This window comes from Momordica charantia (assembly GCF_013281855.1).
Source record: "Momordica charantia cultivar OHB3-1 chromosome 1 unlocalized genomic scaffold, Mcharantia_2.0 BLBB01000001.1, whole genome shotgun sequence".
In the NCBI taxonomy this organism is placed as follows: domain Eukaryota; kingdom Viridiplantae; phylum Streptophyta; class Magnoliopsida; order Cucurbitales; family Cucurbitaceae; genus Momordica; species Momordica charantia.
Genome location: NW_028275157.1, coordinates 21,719,336 through 21,737,167, shown reverse-complemented (window position 1 = coordinate 21,737,167; position 17,832 = coordinate 21,719,336). Strand labels below are relative to the sequence as shown.

General features: G+C 36.7%; 5 protein-coding genes across 5 annotated transcripts; 4 read left to right on the top strand and 1 right to left on the bottom strand.

Moving 5' to 3' along the window:
* Positions 1–1,294: 1,294 nt before the first annotated feature.
* Positions 1,295–3,049, top strand: LOC111012248 (polyubiquitin). Its single transcript, XM_022286321.2, has 2 exons — positions 1,295–1,448; positions 1,764–3,049. The coding sequence occupies exon 2, from the start codon at positions 1,764–1,766 to the stop codon at positions 2,907–2,909; it is 1,146 nt and encodes a 381-aa protein (XP_022142013.2). The 5' UTR covers positions 1,295–1,448; the 3' UTR covers positions 2,910–3,049.
* Positions 3,050–4,760: 1,711 nt separating this feature from the next.
* Positions 4,761–6,457, bottom strand: LOC111012288 (postsynaptic protein-like protein). Its single transcript, XM_022286377.2, has 4 exons — positions 6,209–6,457; positions 5,955–6,072; positions 5,143–5,234; positions 4,761–5,040 (listed from the first exon to the last, which is right to left on the bottom strand). The coding sequence occupies exons 1-4, from the start codon at positions 6,222–6,224 to the stop codon at positions 4,976–4,978; spliced, it is 291 nt and encodes a 96-aa protein (XP_022142069.1). The 5' UTR covers positions 6,225–6,457; the 3' UTR covers positions 4,761–4,975.
* Positions 6,458–7,387: 930 nt separating this feature from the next.
* On the top strand, positions 7,388–11,062 carry LOC111012290 (putative dolichyl-diphosphooligosaccharide--protein glycosyltransferase subunit 3B). The gene is made up of 2 exons (XM_088127599.1): positions 7,388–8,502; positions 10,644–11,062. The coding sequence occupies exon 1, from the start codon at positions 7,450–7,452 to the stop codon at positions 8,494–8,496; it is 1,047 nt and encodes a 348-aa protein (XP_087983725.1). The 5' UTR covers positions 7,388–7,449; the 3' UTR covers positions 8,497–8,502; positions 10,644–11,062.
* Positions 11,063–11,817: 755 nt separating this feature from the next.
* Positions 11,818–13,922, top strand: PMEPCRA (methylesterase PCR A). Its single transcript, XM_022286676.2, has 2 exons — positions 11,818–12,965; positions 13,066–13,922. Exons 1-2 carry the CDS (start codon positions 11,990–11,992, stop codon positions 13,755–13,757), a joined length of 1,668 nt encoding a protein of 555 aa, XP_022142368.1. The 5' UTR covers positions 11,818–11,989; the 3' UTR covers positions 13,758–13,922.
* A 527-nt stretch (positions 13,923–14,449) lies between these two features.
* LOC111012448 (CRIB domain-containing protein RIC10-like) lies at positions 14,450–15,958 on the top strand. The gene is made up of 4 exons (XM_022286602.2): positions 14,450–15,019; positions 15,125–15,228; positions 15,324–15,429; positions 15,577–15,958. Exons 1-4 carry the CDS (start codon positions 14,962–14,964, stop codon positions 15,738–15,740), a joined length of 432 nt encoding a protein of 143 aa, XP_022142294.1. The 5' UTR covers positions 14,450–14,961; the 3' UTR covers positions 15,741–15,958.
* Positions 15,959–17,832: the final 1,874 nt, after the last annotated feature.

The following is a 17,832-nucleotide window of genomic DNA, read 5'->3' as shown; positions in this document are numbered from 1 at the left end:
ATATTTGCATTTCTCTGTTACTTTCAATTTTATTTAAGAGTGGTTCATCCTCAACCACGAGGAACCAAATATTACTAAATTTTAAATGAAATCTGTGGTCCACGCCAGCATAAGGTTCCAAAATAAATTTTCAAAAGGTAAACGACAGGAACACTTTATTCTATTATGCCACTTTATTATATTAAATTAAAGGAGTTTTTTTTTTTTATTTGAATCAATTAAAGGAGGTTTTAAACATTCATCTTTTTCTCTTTCACAGCAATGATTTCATATTGAAAAATAAAGGTCTAGTATAAAGGCGAGATAATTCATTTTTATAGATTGGAATTTATGAATTTTTACTTTTTAATTAAAATATATAATTATTAATTATTAAGTTCATGTTGGTAGTCCATTCAATTAAAGATAAAACAAATCTAATTAAAAAATTCATAGCTAAATAAAATTGTAAAAAAAGTGAATGATATAGTGGAGTTTTACTGGAGAAAGAGTAAATACGAATGTCAGTGGCTGCCCGTGACCACGGTAAAACGGTAAATTGGTGAATCAACACACGTTTGAAAACGAGTGAAAGCCGTCTTGGTTGTCAATTTTGTTTCTTAGTTTGACTTTAGGCTCAAATATTTTCTATGCAGTACAATTCAACTATTGCTTAATGCATTAATCAACACAAAAATTAGATTGTTCTAGAAAAAATACAAATATTAAATCTGATGAAAATTTAAAAAAGTAGAGTACAAATTGATTAACCTTATCAATTTATGAAATAAAAAAATTAGAGTAAACATAATCCTTAACGTACAATTACTTTTTCAATAGAAAAACGTTAGAATTACTATTATTATTTTTCAACATTTTAGTCGAAGATATATATCTTAACTAATTAATTTATGTTCAAATTAACGAATATTCTACCGAGGGTGTATTTACTTTTGTTTTCAAAATTTTATTTATTTACTCTTTTTCTCAAGGAGAACACTGCTTAAAAGTTAAAACAAGAACGTTGATTTAAATAAAATATTATGCATTTGCATTTAAAAAGTATTATCCAAAATCAATAAAATATCAGTTTTTAATTAAAATTTTCCATAGTCAATAAATATCTATATTTTTTATTCAACTTCCCCACCTTTGAATAAAAAATAAATAAATATTAGGAGTGCATTATTGGAGCGATTGACGTGGCCTTTGAGCATCGTTCTTATCGCTTCCCTTTCTTTGGAAACGACGGTTCTTCCCAACTTGTTCTTGTAGGGAAGCTACGGTTGTTGACACATATGTTTTAACCTATACGTGTCATTCATCCACTGGACCTCCTTCGTAGTATTTTTATCTAGAACTGACGAAATTGTCCCTATTATCAGCTATAAATAAACCTCCATCGGCACTCCAAATTTTCATTCTCTATTCGTCTCTCGTCTTTGGCACCCATTCTCTCCATTCTCAAGGTTATCGTTTCTTTCGTTTTTAGTTCTTCGTTTTTCCTGTTATATGATATGTTTTTCTTTTTTGTTTTTTCGTATAATTGTTTCTGTTCTCCGTACTCGTTGGGATTGAGGTATGGGTTTTTGGGTTTTTTTTTTTTTTTTTCTTTTTTCTTGTTATGGATTGGTTCATTCATCTTTCACAGCCCGATCCGAGTCTTTATGCGATTTAAGTATCTGAATGATTGGTTCTGGATTGGTTCGCTTCGTCTAGATCCAGTATGGTTTTGTAATTTCAGGGCGATTTGTTCTTAATTTCTTGCTTTTCTTTTTTTGCAGATGCAAATCTTCGTTAAAACCCTAACCGGCAAGACCATCACCCTCGAGGTCGAGTCATCTGATACGATCGATAATGTCAAGGCTAAGATCCAGGACAAGGAAGGAATTCCCCCGGACCAGCAGCGTCTGATCTTCGCCGGAAAGCAACTCGAGGATGGCCGTACCCTGGCCGACTACAACATTCAGAAGGAGTCGACCCTCCACCTGGTCCTTCGTCTTCGTGGTGGTATGCAGATCTTCGTTAAAACCCTAACTGGTAAAACCATCACCCTCGAGGTCGAATCCTCTGACACCATCGACAACGTCAAGGCCAAGATCCAGGACAAGGAAGGAATTCCCCCGGACCAGCAGCGTCTGATCTTCGCCGGCAAGCAACTTGAGGATGGCCGTACCCTTGCCGACTACAACATCCAGAAGGAATCGACCCTCCACCTGGTCCTCCGTCTCCGTGGTGGTATGCAGATCTTCGTCAAGACCCTTACTGGCAAGACCATCACACTTGAGGTGGAATCCTCCGACACCATTGACAACGTCAAAGCTAAAATCCAGGACAAGGAGGGCATCCCCCCGGACCAACAAAGACTAATCTTTGCCGGGAAGCAACTGGAGGACGGTCGCACCCTTGCTGATTATAACATTCAGAAGGAGTCGACCCTGCACCTTGTCTTGCGTCTTCGTGGTGGTATGCAGATTTTCGTCAAGACGTTGACCGGGAAAACCATTACCCTGGAGGTTGAGAGTTCGGACACCATAGACAATGTAAAGGCTAAGATCCAAGACAAAGAGGGAATCCCACCAGACCAGCAGAGGCTGATCTTCGCCGGAAAGCAGCTGGAGGACGGTAGGACTCTGGCCGACTATAACATCCAGAAGGAGTCTACCTTGCACTTGGTGCTTCGTCTCAGGGGAGGGATGCAAATCTTTGTGAAAACCTTGACTGGGAAGACCATCACTCTGGAGGTGGAGAGCTCCGACACCATTGACAATGTGAAAGCCAAAATTCAGGACAAGGAGGGTATTCCTCCGGATCAGCAAAGGCTGATTTTCGCAGGGAAGCAGCTGGAGGATGGAAGGACTCTCGCTGATTACAATATTCAGAAGGAGTCCACTCTTCACCTTGTCCTGCGTCTCCGTGGTGGTTTTTAGATGGTCTGGTCAAAATTGCGTTCTCTGTTCTTCTTGTATGCTTTCTGAATTTATTATAGTTGTCTGAAGACTTTGTACTCCAAAAGTGGCCTTTGGCCTTGCTTGCTTCCTAATAAAATTGGTTTCTTCTCTAAACTAAACGTGCAGTTCGTTTGTGGACTTCTAACTCTCTTGTTTTCAATGAAATGAACATCGGAATGTTGCACATTACATGATGATATGTATATTCACGGAGTTAGATCAATGATTTTCAGTTTCTTGTGTTCTCGCATGACACTAGAATGGCTTTCACGTGGGCAGTTTTCGTGCTATGGTTTATTCTGCTGTTCTGATTCTTATATCGTAGATGATAATCGATTTTCTTGCTTTGGTTGCTGAAATCCCTAAAACATTAGAACTGACCACTTCATGCTATGTATTTTATTTTTTCTGAAGACCGTAACTATTGTCAAATTCCTGGGATTAAGTGTGATCGGAACGAAATTTGATGTTACGGCTTGGAATTATTTTGTCGTCAAAAAAACTAAAAATAAAATTTCTGTCATATTTTCTAACAAATTTGGAACAAATCTGTCAACCTAAATCTTGATAGTTTTAGAATCCGAGTCGATTTGGGTTAATCCCATCCACATTAGTTGGTGTGTTGTAGTTTTGAATGAATAAATACACATTTATTTCTTCACAAATTACAACCTTGCGACCACAACTGCTGATTCTTCAACTTCAATTGATTTGGACAAAATCTTTTATAACACATGGAAACATATGGTAGGGATTCGATATATGCCTTACTGAAATTTCATTTAAAATTAATGGGAATAAATATTAATGATGAAACAGCCATTTAAATACTGAATTATAAAATAATGATTTTTATGTATCATCAAACTCTCGTAGCTCAGTTGGTTAGAGCACCCATTTAGTAAGCGGGAGGTCTGTTTAACTCTCAACGAGAGCAAATTTATTCATTTTTAAACAAGAAATAATTTTGGGTACTTTCAATATGATCTCATTTTAAAAGGTAGATGCATGTTCCATAATCAAATCGCATTTTCCCTTATATTTCCAAAACATTTTAAACAGAAGAATAAGGAGAAAATAAAGACCGTCCTAAATGGTATGCTAAATGATTAGTTTAGTATATGAATTCTTTAAGTTTGTCTAATGCTTAATTATCAGTTTAGTATATGAATTCTCAAGTTTATATCTAATGAGTTCTTAAATATCTAATTAGTCTCTAAATTTCTATTTTTTTGTATATTATAGGTGAAATTCGTGAATTTTGAAAATTCATTGTCAAACAGGTTTCTAACATAAATTTTTAAAATTATAGATTATTTACACAAAATTGAATTTTGTGCGACTCTAAAACTTTTGAAGTCTTATAGATCCATGAATTTTAAAAAATAGACACAGACACATAATTTAAAATTCTAGGACTTCGACACTTTAAATTTACATATTAGACACCAAAAATTTATTAAACACGAACTTGAAAGTTCATGAGATAAACTTGTAATTTAACCTAAAAACAATGGCTAAAACTTCTATCAATAACCATTTTAAAATTTAGGCTCTTCATCGCTCGTAGACTAGCAGGAAAATGTGCAGAATTGAAGGGTGCACCCCAAACAAAACCCTACGAAGTGTTCAAGCAGTTCAGGTCTATATATTTACCAGTGCATAAAAAGCTCTCAACTATATCTAACTGTCAAATAATCCTTAACTCATGAAGAGAGAATTCGCCATCTAAAAAGGATGCGACAGCCACTAATTTTTATTCAAGAAAAGAATTCAAGAACAATCGCATCAGGTGAAAAGTTAGGGCATAACTGTCTTGACCAGAAGAAATGAAAAAAGAAGTTTATACTACACAATTTCCATAAAACAAACAAATATTAATTCAGAGTTGAATTACACGTCAAAGTCGGAAAGGGATATAGGAGGAGCTATCAAGTCATTTGCTATAGATTGATGCCAGAAAGAAAAATCCATCAGGATCAAAGTACATGTTATTAGCCCTTGATAATGGAAGTTACAAGTTGAATATCAATTCCGGCCTCTAATTACACATTGCTCTGTTTATAAAACTTGGTGTCAATTACTTGCTTCCCGCACATGGCGCAAACCCCTGCCAAGCGTCAAACAATGATTTAGCATGTTGTCGCATTGAAATGTAGTGATCTGTATGCAGATATCAGAACAAACAAAAATTTCCATTCGTAATTCATACCCTTGCTGTAAGCACATGTGTGACAATACTTGGCATCCTGGTGTACTTGCTGCTTACAAATTATGCACTTAGTATTTCCATAAGGAGTCCATCTACAGGCAACAACATTCAGAATTCAGAACGATGACTGGACTTGCAAACCTTTACTTATGATGCAGTCAAATTGGAACTTTGTTATTGGCAAACAAAACTTTGTAAAATGCAGGACACTTCAATGAATTATCTACTAGATGGTGTTGTACTTGGAACTCAATGAAAGAACCAGTGGAGATATCGATTGATCGGTTTGACATCAAAGATCAACTAGTCATTCGTATGCTAAGGATGGTAGTATCATATATCTAAGTTACTCTCCTTGCTACAAGATCTCACTCAATTAGGAAGTATAATGTGTACACATTACATAATATCCACTGATTGGTTTGATATCAAAGATCGATTAATCATTCATATGCTGAGGATGATAGTATCATATTTCTAGGCTAATCTCCTTGATACAAGATCCCATTCAATTAGGAAGTATAATGAGTACAAATTACTGCTCCCATACATTAGTAAAGATCCAAGTACTTTTAAAATCACAAGAATGAATATCCACTTAGTCTCTTAATTGAAGCCAGAGTACATTAACTTCGTGGTGTAAACCCTAATTCATAAGTCTAGAGATGCTTAATTTCTTTCTCGCATAAAATTGAACCAGAACAATAAAGAACGAGCATGAATCAGCGGAGGAAGAGAAGCCCTAGATCTTGGAAAGAAAGAATCAATTAATTGGTAAACTCATGCGCAAGAAAGAATAGAAAAGAACAAACCTTTTCTTCTTCGACAGGAGCTTGTTCTCGTTAATTTTACGACCACCGCTTTCATGTGTGTTGCTTGCACCTTCTTTCCACTTGTCCGGCACAATTACCTTTGCCAGCTTCTTTTCACCTACATCCACAACTCCCAACAACTCAGTAAAATAAAACAAATCAAAAGAACCCACGATATAACAGCGAGAGTTCTTGATTATAGTCATTGTAAATTGGGAAGAACTAGTGATGCAAGAGGATGGAGAAAAGCTTACACTTCTCGCAGACCATCGTTATTCTCAACTGATCGGTCAGGCGATACTGAAATTGAATGCACCAATTAAAATAATCGGAGCCCTAATTGGAGATCTATGGAGGGATTTGGGGTTTCCTTTTTTCCGTCTTTGAGAAGAAACGCGAAGAAGCGCCCGGAGGAGAAGGGGATTTGCGATTCCACCAACGTTTTCTTCAGAATTGTAAGAGATAATTGGAGTCTCGCTTTTCAGTATAATTGCAAATTATACGAACGCCATTTATTTATTTTATGGAGTGAGAAAAATTCCTTCTTGTTTTTTATTTCTTTAAATAAGCGAATCATATTTGTTTAGTGTATTTTTTATTTTAACAGATCATTTCAATATTAACGTAAAAAAAAAAAAAACCTTAAACTTTGACAAGGTATATCAATTTCACTTATTGCAACTTAAACTTAGATCAAATTTCACTTTAAATTCTTTAAGATGTCGTAACTTTTACCTTTTTAAAATTTTGTTGAAATATATTCTTATATTTGTCTAACAAATTATAAAACAAAAATACATGAGAGAAGATTTATTTTTATTGAAATTTATTAATAGTCAAATTTGTGCATTAATCAAACTTAATTTTGTACAAATTTTGATTTTCATTAAATTAATTAGTAGGTTAATTTTCTTCAAACAAAAAAAAGTAGGCTAATTAACGACAATTGAACGTAAGATAAAAAAAAATTATGATTTTTCCAAACTTTAGACACTAAAATAACTAAAATTTTAAAAGTCAATAGAATTATTATTAAAATGTTTCAAGAAATATCGTAACAGAAAAACAATTGGTAAAAAGTATTTAACTTAAAAAATAATCATTTAACTCTTTCTAAGTAAGCAAAGATGGATTAATATTAATGTTTATATTAGTTATATTTTATTTATACTTTTTACAATTTCATAAAAATATCGCCTCATCGGAATGTAATGAAAATGCGGAATTTTAATAACTTGATTAAAATGAAATTTAACCAGATTATATATTTGAAAAAAAGGTTAAATTTGGAATGACACGACAAAACGTCGTCGTTTAGTTTAGGAGTGTACTCCCTATTGGTGCAAAGAGAAAGAGCTGAAAAATCAAAAGTCAAGAGTCGTCGCCGAACCCGAACCCAAACCCAAACCCGAACGTATTCTATTTCTCAATTTTTTGCCCAGCGCTGCGACTGCAACTGCAGCAAACCCCATCTCTCGCTTCGACCACCACGAAAATGGCGACTTTTTTTAAGTTCCCTCATACTCCCCTCATCTTAGCTCTCCTTCTCACTCTCTTCGCCCAAAATTCCCTCTCCTCCTCCGACTCCGACTCCGACCAAGTTTCCGAGCTCCTCGACCTCCAATCCCGATCCCCATCTGGCGTAATCCATCTCAACGACCAGTCTGTTTCTCGTTTTCTCACGTCCCCCAAAAGCCCTAGACCCTATTCGCTCCTCATCTTCTTCGATGCTCTACAGCTTCACGACAAGTCGGAGCTCCACCTCAAAGAACTCCGCCGTGAATTTGGCCTCGTCTCCTCCTCCTTCATCGCCAACAACCCCGATCCATCTTCTCCTTCTCGCTCCAAACTATTCTTCTGCGAGATTGAATTCAAAGAGTCCCAGCCCAGTTTCTCTCTTTTCGGCGTCAATGCCCTCCCCCATGTCCGCCTTATTGGCACCAGCCAAACGCCCAAGCACTCCGATCAAATGGACCAGGGTGACTTTTCCAGATTGGCCGAATCCATGGCGGAGTTTGTAGAGTCCAAGACTTCGCTTGTCATTGGTCCGATCCATCGACCACCATTGTTTTCCAAGAATCAATTGGCTATTCTTATCATTGCGATGTTAATTTCCGCGCCATTTGCTTTGAGAAAGGTCATTGCGGGTGAGACGTTGCTCAACGACCGGAAGGTCTGGCTCGTTGGGGCTATCTTCATCTACTTTTTCAGTGTTGCGGGTACAATGCATAACATAATTCGGAAAATGCCCATGTTTTTGGCGGACCGCAACGATCCCTCCAAGCTGATATTCTTCTATCAGGGCTCCGGAATGCAGCTCGGTGCGGAGGGATTCGCTGTGGGATTCTTATATACGATTGTAGGGCTGCTTTTGGCTTTCATTACTCACGTGCTTGTCAAGGTCAGGAATGCGAATACTCAGCGGGTCGTTATGATGGTTGCCCTCTTTGTATCATTTTGGGCAGTGAAGAAAGTCGTATATTTGGATAACTGGAAGACAGGTTACGGAATTCATGGATATTGGCCATCAAGTTGGAATTGATTTCAGGTAGAGTGCCTTTGCAGCTCGGCTAAATGTGGTATTTCTCGTCCATTAAATTGATAGCTGTTGAAGTTAAATTTTGTTGTTTTAACTATACGACTTTGGTTATTAGATGTTGCTTTATGAACGACCCTCATTTCTACTTGAGAACTACTTATCGGAGCATATTTTCACGTTAATGAGATATGATGTCGTATTCCAAACTTCAATATTTCAGGTTTGAGAAATGATGAATGCTTATTGTTGTTCTAGTTCAAAGCTACTCTAAACATTTCCTTACCACACTCTCTAAGGATTACGTTCTCCTTTAAACAAATTTACAAAGTTCTCTTAAATAAACCTACATTTCTGATCTTTGTAACGTTGGTAGGTTAGTTTTTTCCACCATTGTTGGGCTAACTGAGGAAAGTGCATACAGATTTGAATATTTTATATTGTTGTTTTACCCTTCTGGCTTCGTATATTAGTATCTCAGCTAAAACCACAACAAACTTGAAGTTATGAATTGAGCTGACATATTTGACACTAATTTTATTTTAAATTGCCTGCTCTTTTCTCATCAGGTTCCTTATCAATAATTAGTACATTTTTCCTGGTCATTGTATCACTTGGAAAATCTGTCGGAAGTTTTTAACTGCATTCTGATTAGCATCTTGTATGTTTTTGCCTTTCTTTCATCTAGTATATTACATCATTTCATTTGCAAACAACCATCTGGCCTATAGGGGAGTGCTTCTTTTGATCACACTGTTGAAGTTTGTCTCAAATAAACTATAGCTTGTTTGACCTCAATGATAGTTAGCACAAAAACGCCGGGACGCAGGCCCCCGAAGAGGGAAGCCCAACGGCTTTGTCGTCGACTCGAGCTGTTAATTGAATTCTTCTTACTATCTTGTCTATCCACTATTTTGTTCTAATCTCATCCTGTTATGTTTCATGGTATTAAATTTGTAATCACCAGCTATAAAAATTCATCCTAGGCTGATCCAATGGTTAAATGAACAAATTTTATGCTTAGATGTATTTGAAATCATAGGTTTTAACTTCAGCAGGTAGGTGGATATTAAATATCCCATAAATTTTCAGAGACAACATGTTAAGCAATTAGATGGTTTGGTAGTGGAATAAGTTGAGGTGCAGATGGAGAACAGTTATATAAGGAGTACGTGTTTCGTTGTTTGGGATACTGTTGTAATCACTTGGGGATAAAGAGTAGGTTTTGTTATTCACATAGTCTAAATGATTCTTAAGTTTTGGTTATTGCTGGATCATAGAACCTGTTCTCATTTGGACATGACCGTTAAAAACATTAGAGTGAATGAGAACCTAGTATGAGTAACAGCTTGCTCTTGTTGAGTTTTATGGAGTAATTAACTTTCTTAAGAGGGGTCTTTCACCAGCGAAGTTGTAGTATGATTACAACTATGCTTATTTGATGTGGATCAATGGCTACACTTGCAAAGTGATCAAAGGCATCATGTGGGCCTTGTTGCTTCCCTGAATTTTCCAGTTTTGACCTCAGGATTTTTATTAGTACGATAATGTGAAATTGAAAGACATGAACTATGTGTTGGATCTTGAGCTTTTGCCTAGCAAAATAAAATTCTTGTATTATCATCAGTTGATTAGGATTAGTACTAGTTTCCCAGTGACCTTCATTGTTGAAACTACTGTCCTAACATAGTTGGAAACCTGTTCATATGAACTCAACCGTGTTCAGTTTTTGGAACCCATGATAACTTAAACTCGGAAGATTTACCCAGAGGCCAGAAATAAAACTGATGGTTTTGAATCGTTTAGATGTGTGCTCTATTTGGTGGTTCCTTTTGGACACCTCTGTCCATATGCATGCTGGGTTTTCCTTTAGTCTCAGGATCAAGGATATTTAAATATCTAGCTACGTCAATATTGGGATTTACCAACTGTTAAACCTCTTATAAATTTATAGTTCTTTGGAAAGGGGTAGCTAAATCTGTGCATTTTTTTTTACGATACACATATTAGCAATGTGGTGCAACAAAAGAAACGGACGCAGAGGGATGAAAAGTGAACAGAGAGAGCTTTATAATGTTTAATTAATACTAATATCACATCTTACGGTTTAGGTATTTTGTTGATCTTCTATTGTGTAAATTGGTTTGGTTTAGATATGGAGTGCTGGTGTGTACGAAGGATAGGAGGGTGTGGCTCTCTGGCCCTGCTGGGTTTGATCGTTGTGCCATCGACGAACTTGAACTGCATATTACTATGATTTTCTTGGATCTGCATTCGATCATTTGATCCATAACCACGTTTAATATCTTTGTCATTATTGTATGAAAAATTATCTGTAGATGTGGTAAATGAGTTCTTTGCTAAATTTAGGTTAGATTATTTTGTTTGGTTGAATTTACTAACACTTGCATAATGTTATTTTGTACCTTGACTACTAGTTAAACTACGCTCAAGGTGATAATGATGATAAAATTTTAATTCATAAAAACTCGATGAAAGGAAGTACACATGTAATTTAAGTCAGTTTTTAATAGTCAAAACTTGTGAGCGATCATGGATGCCTGTTGTTTTCCATCATCAGCCTCATTGCACTTATTTTATAGACAGTGGTCTGAAATTGAATGGTTTAATATTGAAATTTAGAGTCCTATCCAATAAACGCATGAGGTTGTCGTCGGCAGATTGTAAAATGATTTTCTCAACCATAAACGTTTCACCAGAGGTTAATTTGGCCGTAAAAATCATTTTTAACAATTCAAAAGCCACATCCAATTCCTATGAATCTTACACTTTTTTCTTAATTTCCCCTTTGTCTTTTTTCTCCTTTTCTTTTGACTCCAAAACCATTTCTGCCGGGCCACGATTACGATGCATTATGTATGAAAACAAATACACAAAATCAATTCTTTGATTCACGTTACAATAGGAGAAAAAGTTTGGCCCTCTGTCGGACCCTTCAGAAAAAGAAAAAGAAAAAGTTTCTACCTATTCATCAACTCCACGAATCCATCCGGACACCATGATCCACCACTCTATGGCATTATTGATGCCTAATTATTACATACTATGATTCTCAATCTTTCGCTTTAATCGCACCAAAACAAAATAAAAGATCCATCTTTTCTAAAATAATAAAAATTACGTCAATAAAAACATTTAAAAATAATAGAATATAACCTTTCATTCTTATCTAAACCAGCACGTTGGTACGCAAATCACGGTATAAAATTAAAAAAAAGACGACTTTTTAAGTCCTAACAACTGCCAAAACCAGTGGCTGATTGACAATATTCAATACTCTAAATTGCATGTGCGTACCAATCATATCACAGGCGAATTCAAAATAAACTGTGGTGTGGCCACTTTAATAGTGGGACTTTGCTCTACATTAAACAATTACAACATAGTCACCCAATAATCCTATTTAAATCTGGTGGGTGTAGCTAAGTTGTGCAGTTCAGTTCAGTTCAAGCTTAACAGCGGTGATTGTTTTTGTTCAATGGCGACCAATCAGCCGCTCCTCCAACCCCCCAAAACTCACCGCTCCAAAGCCTTCTCCATAATCCTCTGTTTCGCTACCATTTTATGCTCAGCTTTCTTCATCGCCAACCACTTGATCGGACCAAACCCATCTGAAATTGATCAGCTCTTCCTCCATAACATCTGCCGTAAGGCTTATAACCCAGCATCATGCGTTGCAATGGCCGCCTCCGAAGTTCCCTTCCATCGAGAAGCGAAAATGACCAACGGCGTTCATTTCTTACAGGTTTTCTTGAGGAAATCCCTGACAAAAGTTACGGACACGATCGAGAGAGCGAATGATCTCATTCTCAGCCGTAGGATCAACGACGCGCGTGGGGAAGCAGCGCTGGCGGACTGCCTGGAGCTCATGGAGATCTCCATGGACCGAATAACGGACTCCATTTTGGCTCTGGCTCTGAACAACAAAACGAGTGTGCCCATCGAAGATGCCCACGCGTGGCTCAGTAGCGTGCTCACGAACCACGTCACGTGCTCCGATGAGTTGGAGAAGTCACTGCTCGGAACCACGGCGGCGGAGCTAGGGCTGGAGGAGTTGATTATGACGGCGAGAAACTCTCTGGCCATGTTGGTTTCGATTTCGCAACCGGAACCGGAACCCGAAATTGAGGGACAAATTGGGTTTCCGGGATGGCTGAAGAGTGGGGATCGGATGCTTTTGGGGGTCACGGGCCAGCAAATCAAAGCCAATATAGTGGTGGCCAAGGATGGGAGTGGGAATTTCAAGACGGTGAAGGAGGCGGTTGCGTCGGTTCCAGATAAAAGTAAGAACAGATTTGTGATATACGTGAAGAAGGGAACTTACGAGGAGAATGTAGAAGTCGAAAAGAAGAAGAAGAATGTGATGATCGTTGGAGATGGAATGGATTCCACCATCATCACTGGCAGTCTCAATGTTGTTGACGGATCTACAACTTTTAAATCTGCAACTGTAGGTAAAAACCTTCTCACTGACTCATTAGAAAATTTTAAAATAGCGATTCATGAACAAACTATGATTTAAACTCATGGGGTTTAATTTGATTGATGATCCAGCTGCCGTGGGAGATGGATTTATAGCCCAAGATATCTGGTTCAGGAACACCGCCGGGCCTGAAAAGCACCAAGCGGTGGCACTTCGCGTCGGAGCCGACCAATCCGTCATTAACCGGTGCCGTATCGACGCTTACCAAGACACTCTATACACACATTCCAACCGCCAATTCTACAGAGACTCCACAATCACCGGCACCGTCGACTTCATATTCGGGAACGCCGCCGTCGTACTACAGAACTGCAAAATAGAAGCCCGTCGGCCCATGAGCAACCAGGCCAACATGGTTACGGCCCAAGGCCGAATCGATCCGAATCAGAACACTGGAACTTCCATCCACAGATGCCAAATCGTGGCAAGCTCTGACCTCGAGCCCGTTAAACGGTCCATTAAGACATATTTGGGCCGCCCATGGAAGGAGTATTCGAGGACCGTCATCATGCAGTCCAGAATTGGCGATCTTATAGATCCGACGGGCTGGGCCGAGTGGAATGGGGACTTTGCACTGAAGACGCTATATTACGGTGAGTATTTGAATAATGGGCCGGGCTCTGATGTTAGCAAGCGAGTCAAATGGCCCGGTTACCGTGTCATTACCAACCCGGCTGAGGCCCAAAAGTTCACGGTGGATTCACTAATACAAGGAGGTGATTGGCTGGGCCCTACAGGCGTGACTTTCATCCCAGGGCTGTGATTCTACGCTTGTGCTCAACGGTTGGATCTTTTTTGCAGTGATTGCAAGATAATAAACAAAAAGAAAAAAGAAAACCACTTGTTGGAGAGTTAATCGCTACTTAATGCGGTTTAGTAGGATAATTATCGAGCTAGAAAATATATGAGATAAATAACATTTTGTCAAGGGACTGCCCTAAATTACTGATCAACCATAATGATATCATTACTCTATAAATAATAAAAATGATATTCCACCCACCACTTATATAAATTTAATAAGTTAATGCTAATGAGCTGTGATTTATGATTCGAAAATAAAAAAAAAAACAAAAAATATTGCAGGTAAGGAAATAGAATAGTAGTTTTAAAAACCAGACAGAATGAGATCATGCTTCCCATATATCATAACCGAATCCCGATTTGATATTTTTAAAGCCAATTTGGAGGAAGGATTCTTAAGATCTGTAGTTCTTTAAGTGGGTACCATCATTCTCATTTGGGAAACACAATAATTTATTTTTATTTTTTTATTTTTCGCAACGTGCTTCCAATTATGGAGAAACCCCAAAAGCAATGAGTAGGATTATTTTCAGTATAACAGACAAATAGTTTCAGTCGTTTAGTTAATAAAAATATATGAGAAAAGGATTTGTTTAAAAGTGGAAAATGATATTCACAGATCATTATCCATATGGTATGCACGAAAAAGGAATTAAAATACGTTTAAGGCATGATGAGAAATAGCATTACAATTTGAGATTCATTGTTTGTTTTGCAAACGTAAGCTTAATTGGTGGGATATGCAATTTGTAGATTAATTAATATATGGTAGCAAACGCTTCCCTCGTACAACCACACAGAACCCTCATTACATATATATTCCAACACCCTAATTTAATTCTCCCCCCTTCCTTTTCCAAACCTTCAATTATTTCCTTTCCCTGCAACCTTTCATTTCTTAAAGGTCTTTTACTATTTTTGGTTACCCTTAATTAATTCTCTTCTTCTCCAATTTCTCTTTCTCCCTCGCCAGTCAATTCATTCTCATACCTCAAACTCAACTTCACGCGCCGTCGTTTACTTAAATCTCTGCTGTTCAATGTTCTGGGCTTTTTTGCATCAACCCAAATGGAGCTGCCTGCATGAACAATGAATAATAATGGAATTGGAAGCCCTCCGACGACTAGCTACTTGTTGATACACCCATTATCATTCCAAAAACCATGTCCTCAAAAATGAAAGGAATCTACAAGAGTTTCAAATACATCTCTCAAATCTTTGGTAACTAACTATAATGCCTCTCTCTTAAATGTAGTATATATTGAATGGGTTTGGTGTTTGGATGATTATAATTAAAAGGTGAATATTTTTGGGCTGGATTTGCAGTGGTGAAAGAGAGAGATATGGAGATTGGGCATCCAACGGACGTGAAGCACGTGGCTCATATTGGATTGGATAGTTCATCTCCTTCTGCTTCAGCACCCAGCTGGGTTCGTCTTCCACCTTCCACCTCCTTAATTTTCTCAACTCTTTAATTCCCAATTCTAATTCTTCCATCTCTGTTTTAATTTGTTCAAATTTGCAGATGAATGAATTCAAAACGGCCCAGTCCTTGGGCGACGCCAGCGAACGAAGAGATTCCAATTCAACCGCTATAACTGCTCTCACTCATTGGTCCACTCATTCCCAAGGTCTGTGGCAGCAATGTAAATATAATCCTCGTCATTTTCTTTCTTTCTTTTTTTTTTTTTTTTAATCTTTTTTGTTTGGATTGAAGTTTTTAAAGTATGGATACTAAAATTTAACGTGCAATGCCATTTTGATCTGCTGTGACGCAGAGTTTGATCTTTCAATAGGTTACCAATCCGCATCCGACGCGTCTCTGGAGGCTCCAAAGAAATCGAAGAAAAAAAAGAGTTGCAAGAATTCGACATCTGTCAGGTCTTCGTCTTCGTCTTCCTCTTCAAGAACGTCGAAGCAGATCCCAAACTATCAACTGTAGAACACTAGAACACGAACGGCTCAGATTTTCCACATTTTCTGACAATTCTTCAAAGCGGGGTTGTTCCTTCTTGGAGTGCAAATTTGTAAATTTTTTTTTTTTTTATCTTTGTTCCCTCGGTTGCGTAAATAGTAGAAAACCGACGGACTTCGTTTGTTTTCATTTCTAGTTATACCATTACAAACATCAACAAATTAAATGTTTTTATTTAGTTCAAATTTAATTTGTTAATTATAATGAAATCACTTTCCTAAATCTCGATTAGGCCCAACTAACGGGAAACCAATATTGAAACCAGCGGCCCAAGCCCATCATCTGTTTAGGTGGCCGTCGTTCAAACGAAGGAGGAGAAGAAAACGTCATAGCGAAAACAAAAGATAGAACCGAAAATTTTTACCTTTAATTTCAAAACAAATTTCTGTTTTGCATTTCCCTCTATTAATTGTCAATTGTCAAATTTTCAATGATAATCAAAACCATATACTATATAGGTCCTTATTGGTAAATAGTAAGCATTTTCCATCAAAAACAGTTAATATAGATGAAACCAAAAGTTTACTATTTTTTTCCTTTAATTTCAAAAACCATAAAATATTAGATTTTGTATAATAATAACTTATATAATACCAATAAAGTCGTTTTCTTTTAGCTAATAAGAAGAAAATAATTAAAAAAACATCACCTCCTGAAGAGATTTCCGAAGCTGAAAAATGTCCTTCACCCAGGTATCAGCCTCATTTCTAATTTCACTCTCCCTCTGCAAGACTAGGCAACCAATAAAATCCTTAAATGTTTTGACCTAATAGAAACGTGACATGATAGTTGCTTAATCCCCTTGATATTTGTTTGTACCAAACCTTTTGATTGCAAATTTATAGGAAATTATAAATGCATTGACTTAAGTTTCAAATGTAACATACATTTGAGAGGACCACAAGGGAGTCGTTTTAGGAAAGCAAAATGGATCCAGTGAAAAAAATAACAATTCGGGAACTCTACTCACGTAAAAAAATTATGTAAAAAAATTATGATGCTTTGAAAATGATTAAATTTATCCTAATTCATCGACTTAAATTTTTTTTTCCGCAAGAGTTCAAGTAGATGATTTTCACTCGTAGGATCCTATGGAAATTTTCAAGCCCACATATGAAATAGACTATTAAGATATTGATTAAATTGACTCTAAAACTTAAGCAGTTTGGGAGTGACAACTTAATTGAAAAAATATACGAACTCGTTTGTTAATGTTATCGTTTTTTATTTTCCATTTTCTATTTTATAAACGGACCTCATAAACATTTTACAATTACTTATTTTTTATTGTCTCTCATTTTTTAGACATTCTATAAATTATTTTGGTTTGTTCCAATATAAATAGAAATATTATTTTATCATTTTTAAATTCATAATTATTGGAGTGGTATCATAAAAAGTGAGAAGGGTTGTACAGTAGCGAATTCTTTTGGTAGGTTAATAGTTAATAAATTTGAAGTTTGATCAAGGAGAAAGAGAAATTGGTGTGTGTGTTCGTGGCTGAGTTGTTAATATATTTATTGGAGGTGAAGCAGTAGGCCTAGGCCCAGTAGGCAAATATAAATGGACACAGTCTGACTCTGACGTTGCATCACTGTTCAAAAATCTACTTCAGTACCTTCGGATTCTATCTGGAATCTTGTCGCTTTTTTTTTTCCTTTCATTTTATTTTTTGGAAATGGAATTTTCTCGCTTTCACAGTTTCACTCCTCTTTCCCTCAATCTTTCTTACCATTTCTATTTACTATATTATATGATTATGTGGCTCTCTTTTTCTTTGACTCTTGTGTGCAAATTTTAGCTTAACAATTACATCATTTTCATGTCAAAAAAAAAAAAAAAGACAAATAACCTTTTCCTTTGCATGGGACAATTTCAACTGATTCAATGGAAAAGATTTATATACTCTTCTCCCTATGGATCTAAGTTCAACTTCTTTCTCCTATTTCTTTTAATGTTTACTCCTAAAATAATACACCTTTTTGTTCCTTTTTTTTGTATTATAAATTTAGGTGCACATTTGAATCTTCAACTTGTAAAAAAAGGATAGAAATATCTC

What these genes read in the sequence shown, in the direction of transcription:
- LOC111012248 (XM_022286321.2), top strand. Translation starts at nt 1,764, where the DNA reads ATGCAAATCTTCGTTAAAACCCTAACCGGCAAGACCATCACCCTCGAG.
- LOC111012288 (XM_022286377.2), bottom strand. An exon ending in CTCCTGTCGAAGAAGAAAAG is followed by an intron (nt 5,235 to 5,954) that starts GTTTGTTCTTTT and finishes TGTTGCCTGTAG; the next exon opens with ATGGACTCCTTATGGAAATA. An exon ending in CACATGTGCTTACAGCAAGG is followed by an intron (nt 5,041 to 5,142) that starts GTATGAATTACG and finishes GACGCTTGGCAG; the next exon opens with GGGTTTGCGCCATGTGCGGG.
- LOC111012290 (XM_088127599.1), top strand. Translation starts at nt 7,450, where the DNA reads ATGGCGACTTTTTTTAAGTTCCCTCATACTCCCCTCATCTTAGCTCTC.
- PMEPCRA (XM_022286676.2), top strand. Translation starts at nt 11,990, where the DNA reads ATGGCGACCAATCAGCCGCTCCTCCAACCCCCCAAAACTCACCGCTCC. An exon ending in TTTTAAATCTGCAACTGTAG is followed by an intron (nt 12,966 to 13,065) that starts GTAAAAACCTTC and finishes TTGATGATCCAG; the next exon opens with CTGCCGTGGGAGATGGATTT.
- LOC111012448 (XM_022286602.2), top strand. Translation starts at nt 14,962, where the DNA reads ATGTCCTCAAAAATGAAAGGAATCTACAAGAGTTTCAAATACATCTCT. An exon ending in ATACATCTCTCAAATCTTTG is followed by an intron (nt 15,020 to 15,124) that starts GTAACTAACTAT and finishes CTGGATTTGCAG; the next exon opens with TGGTGAAAGAGAGAGATATG. An exon ending in TTGGTCCACTCATTCCCAAG is followed by an intron (nt 15,430 to 15,576) that starts GTCTGTGGCAGC and finishes GCTGTGACGCAG; the next exon opens with AGTTTGATCTTTCAATAGGT.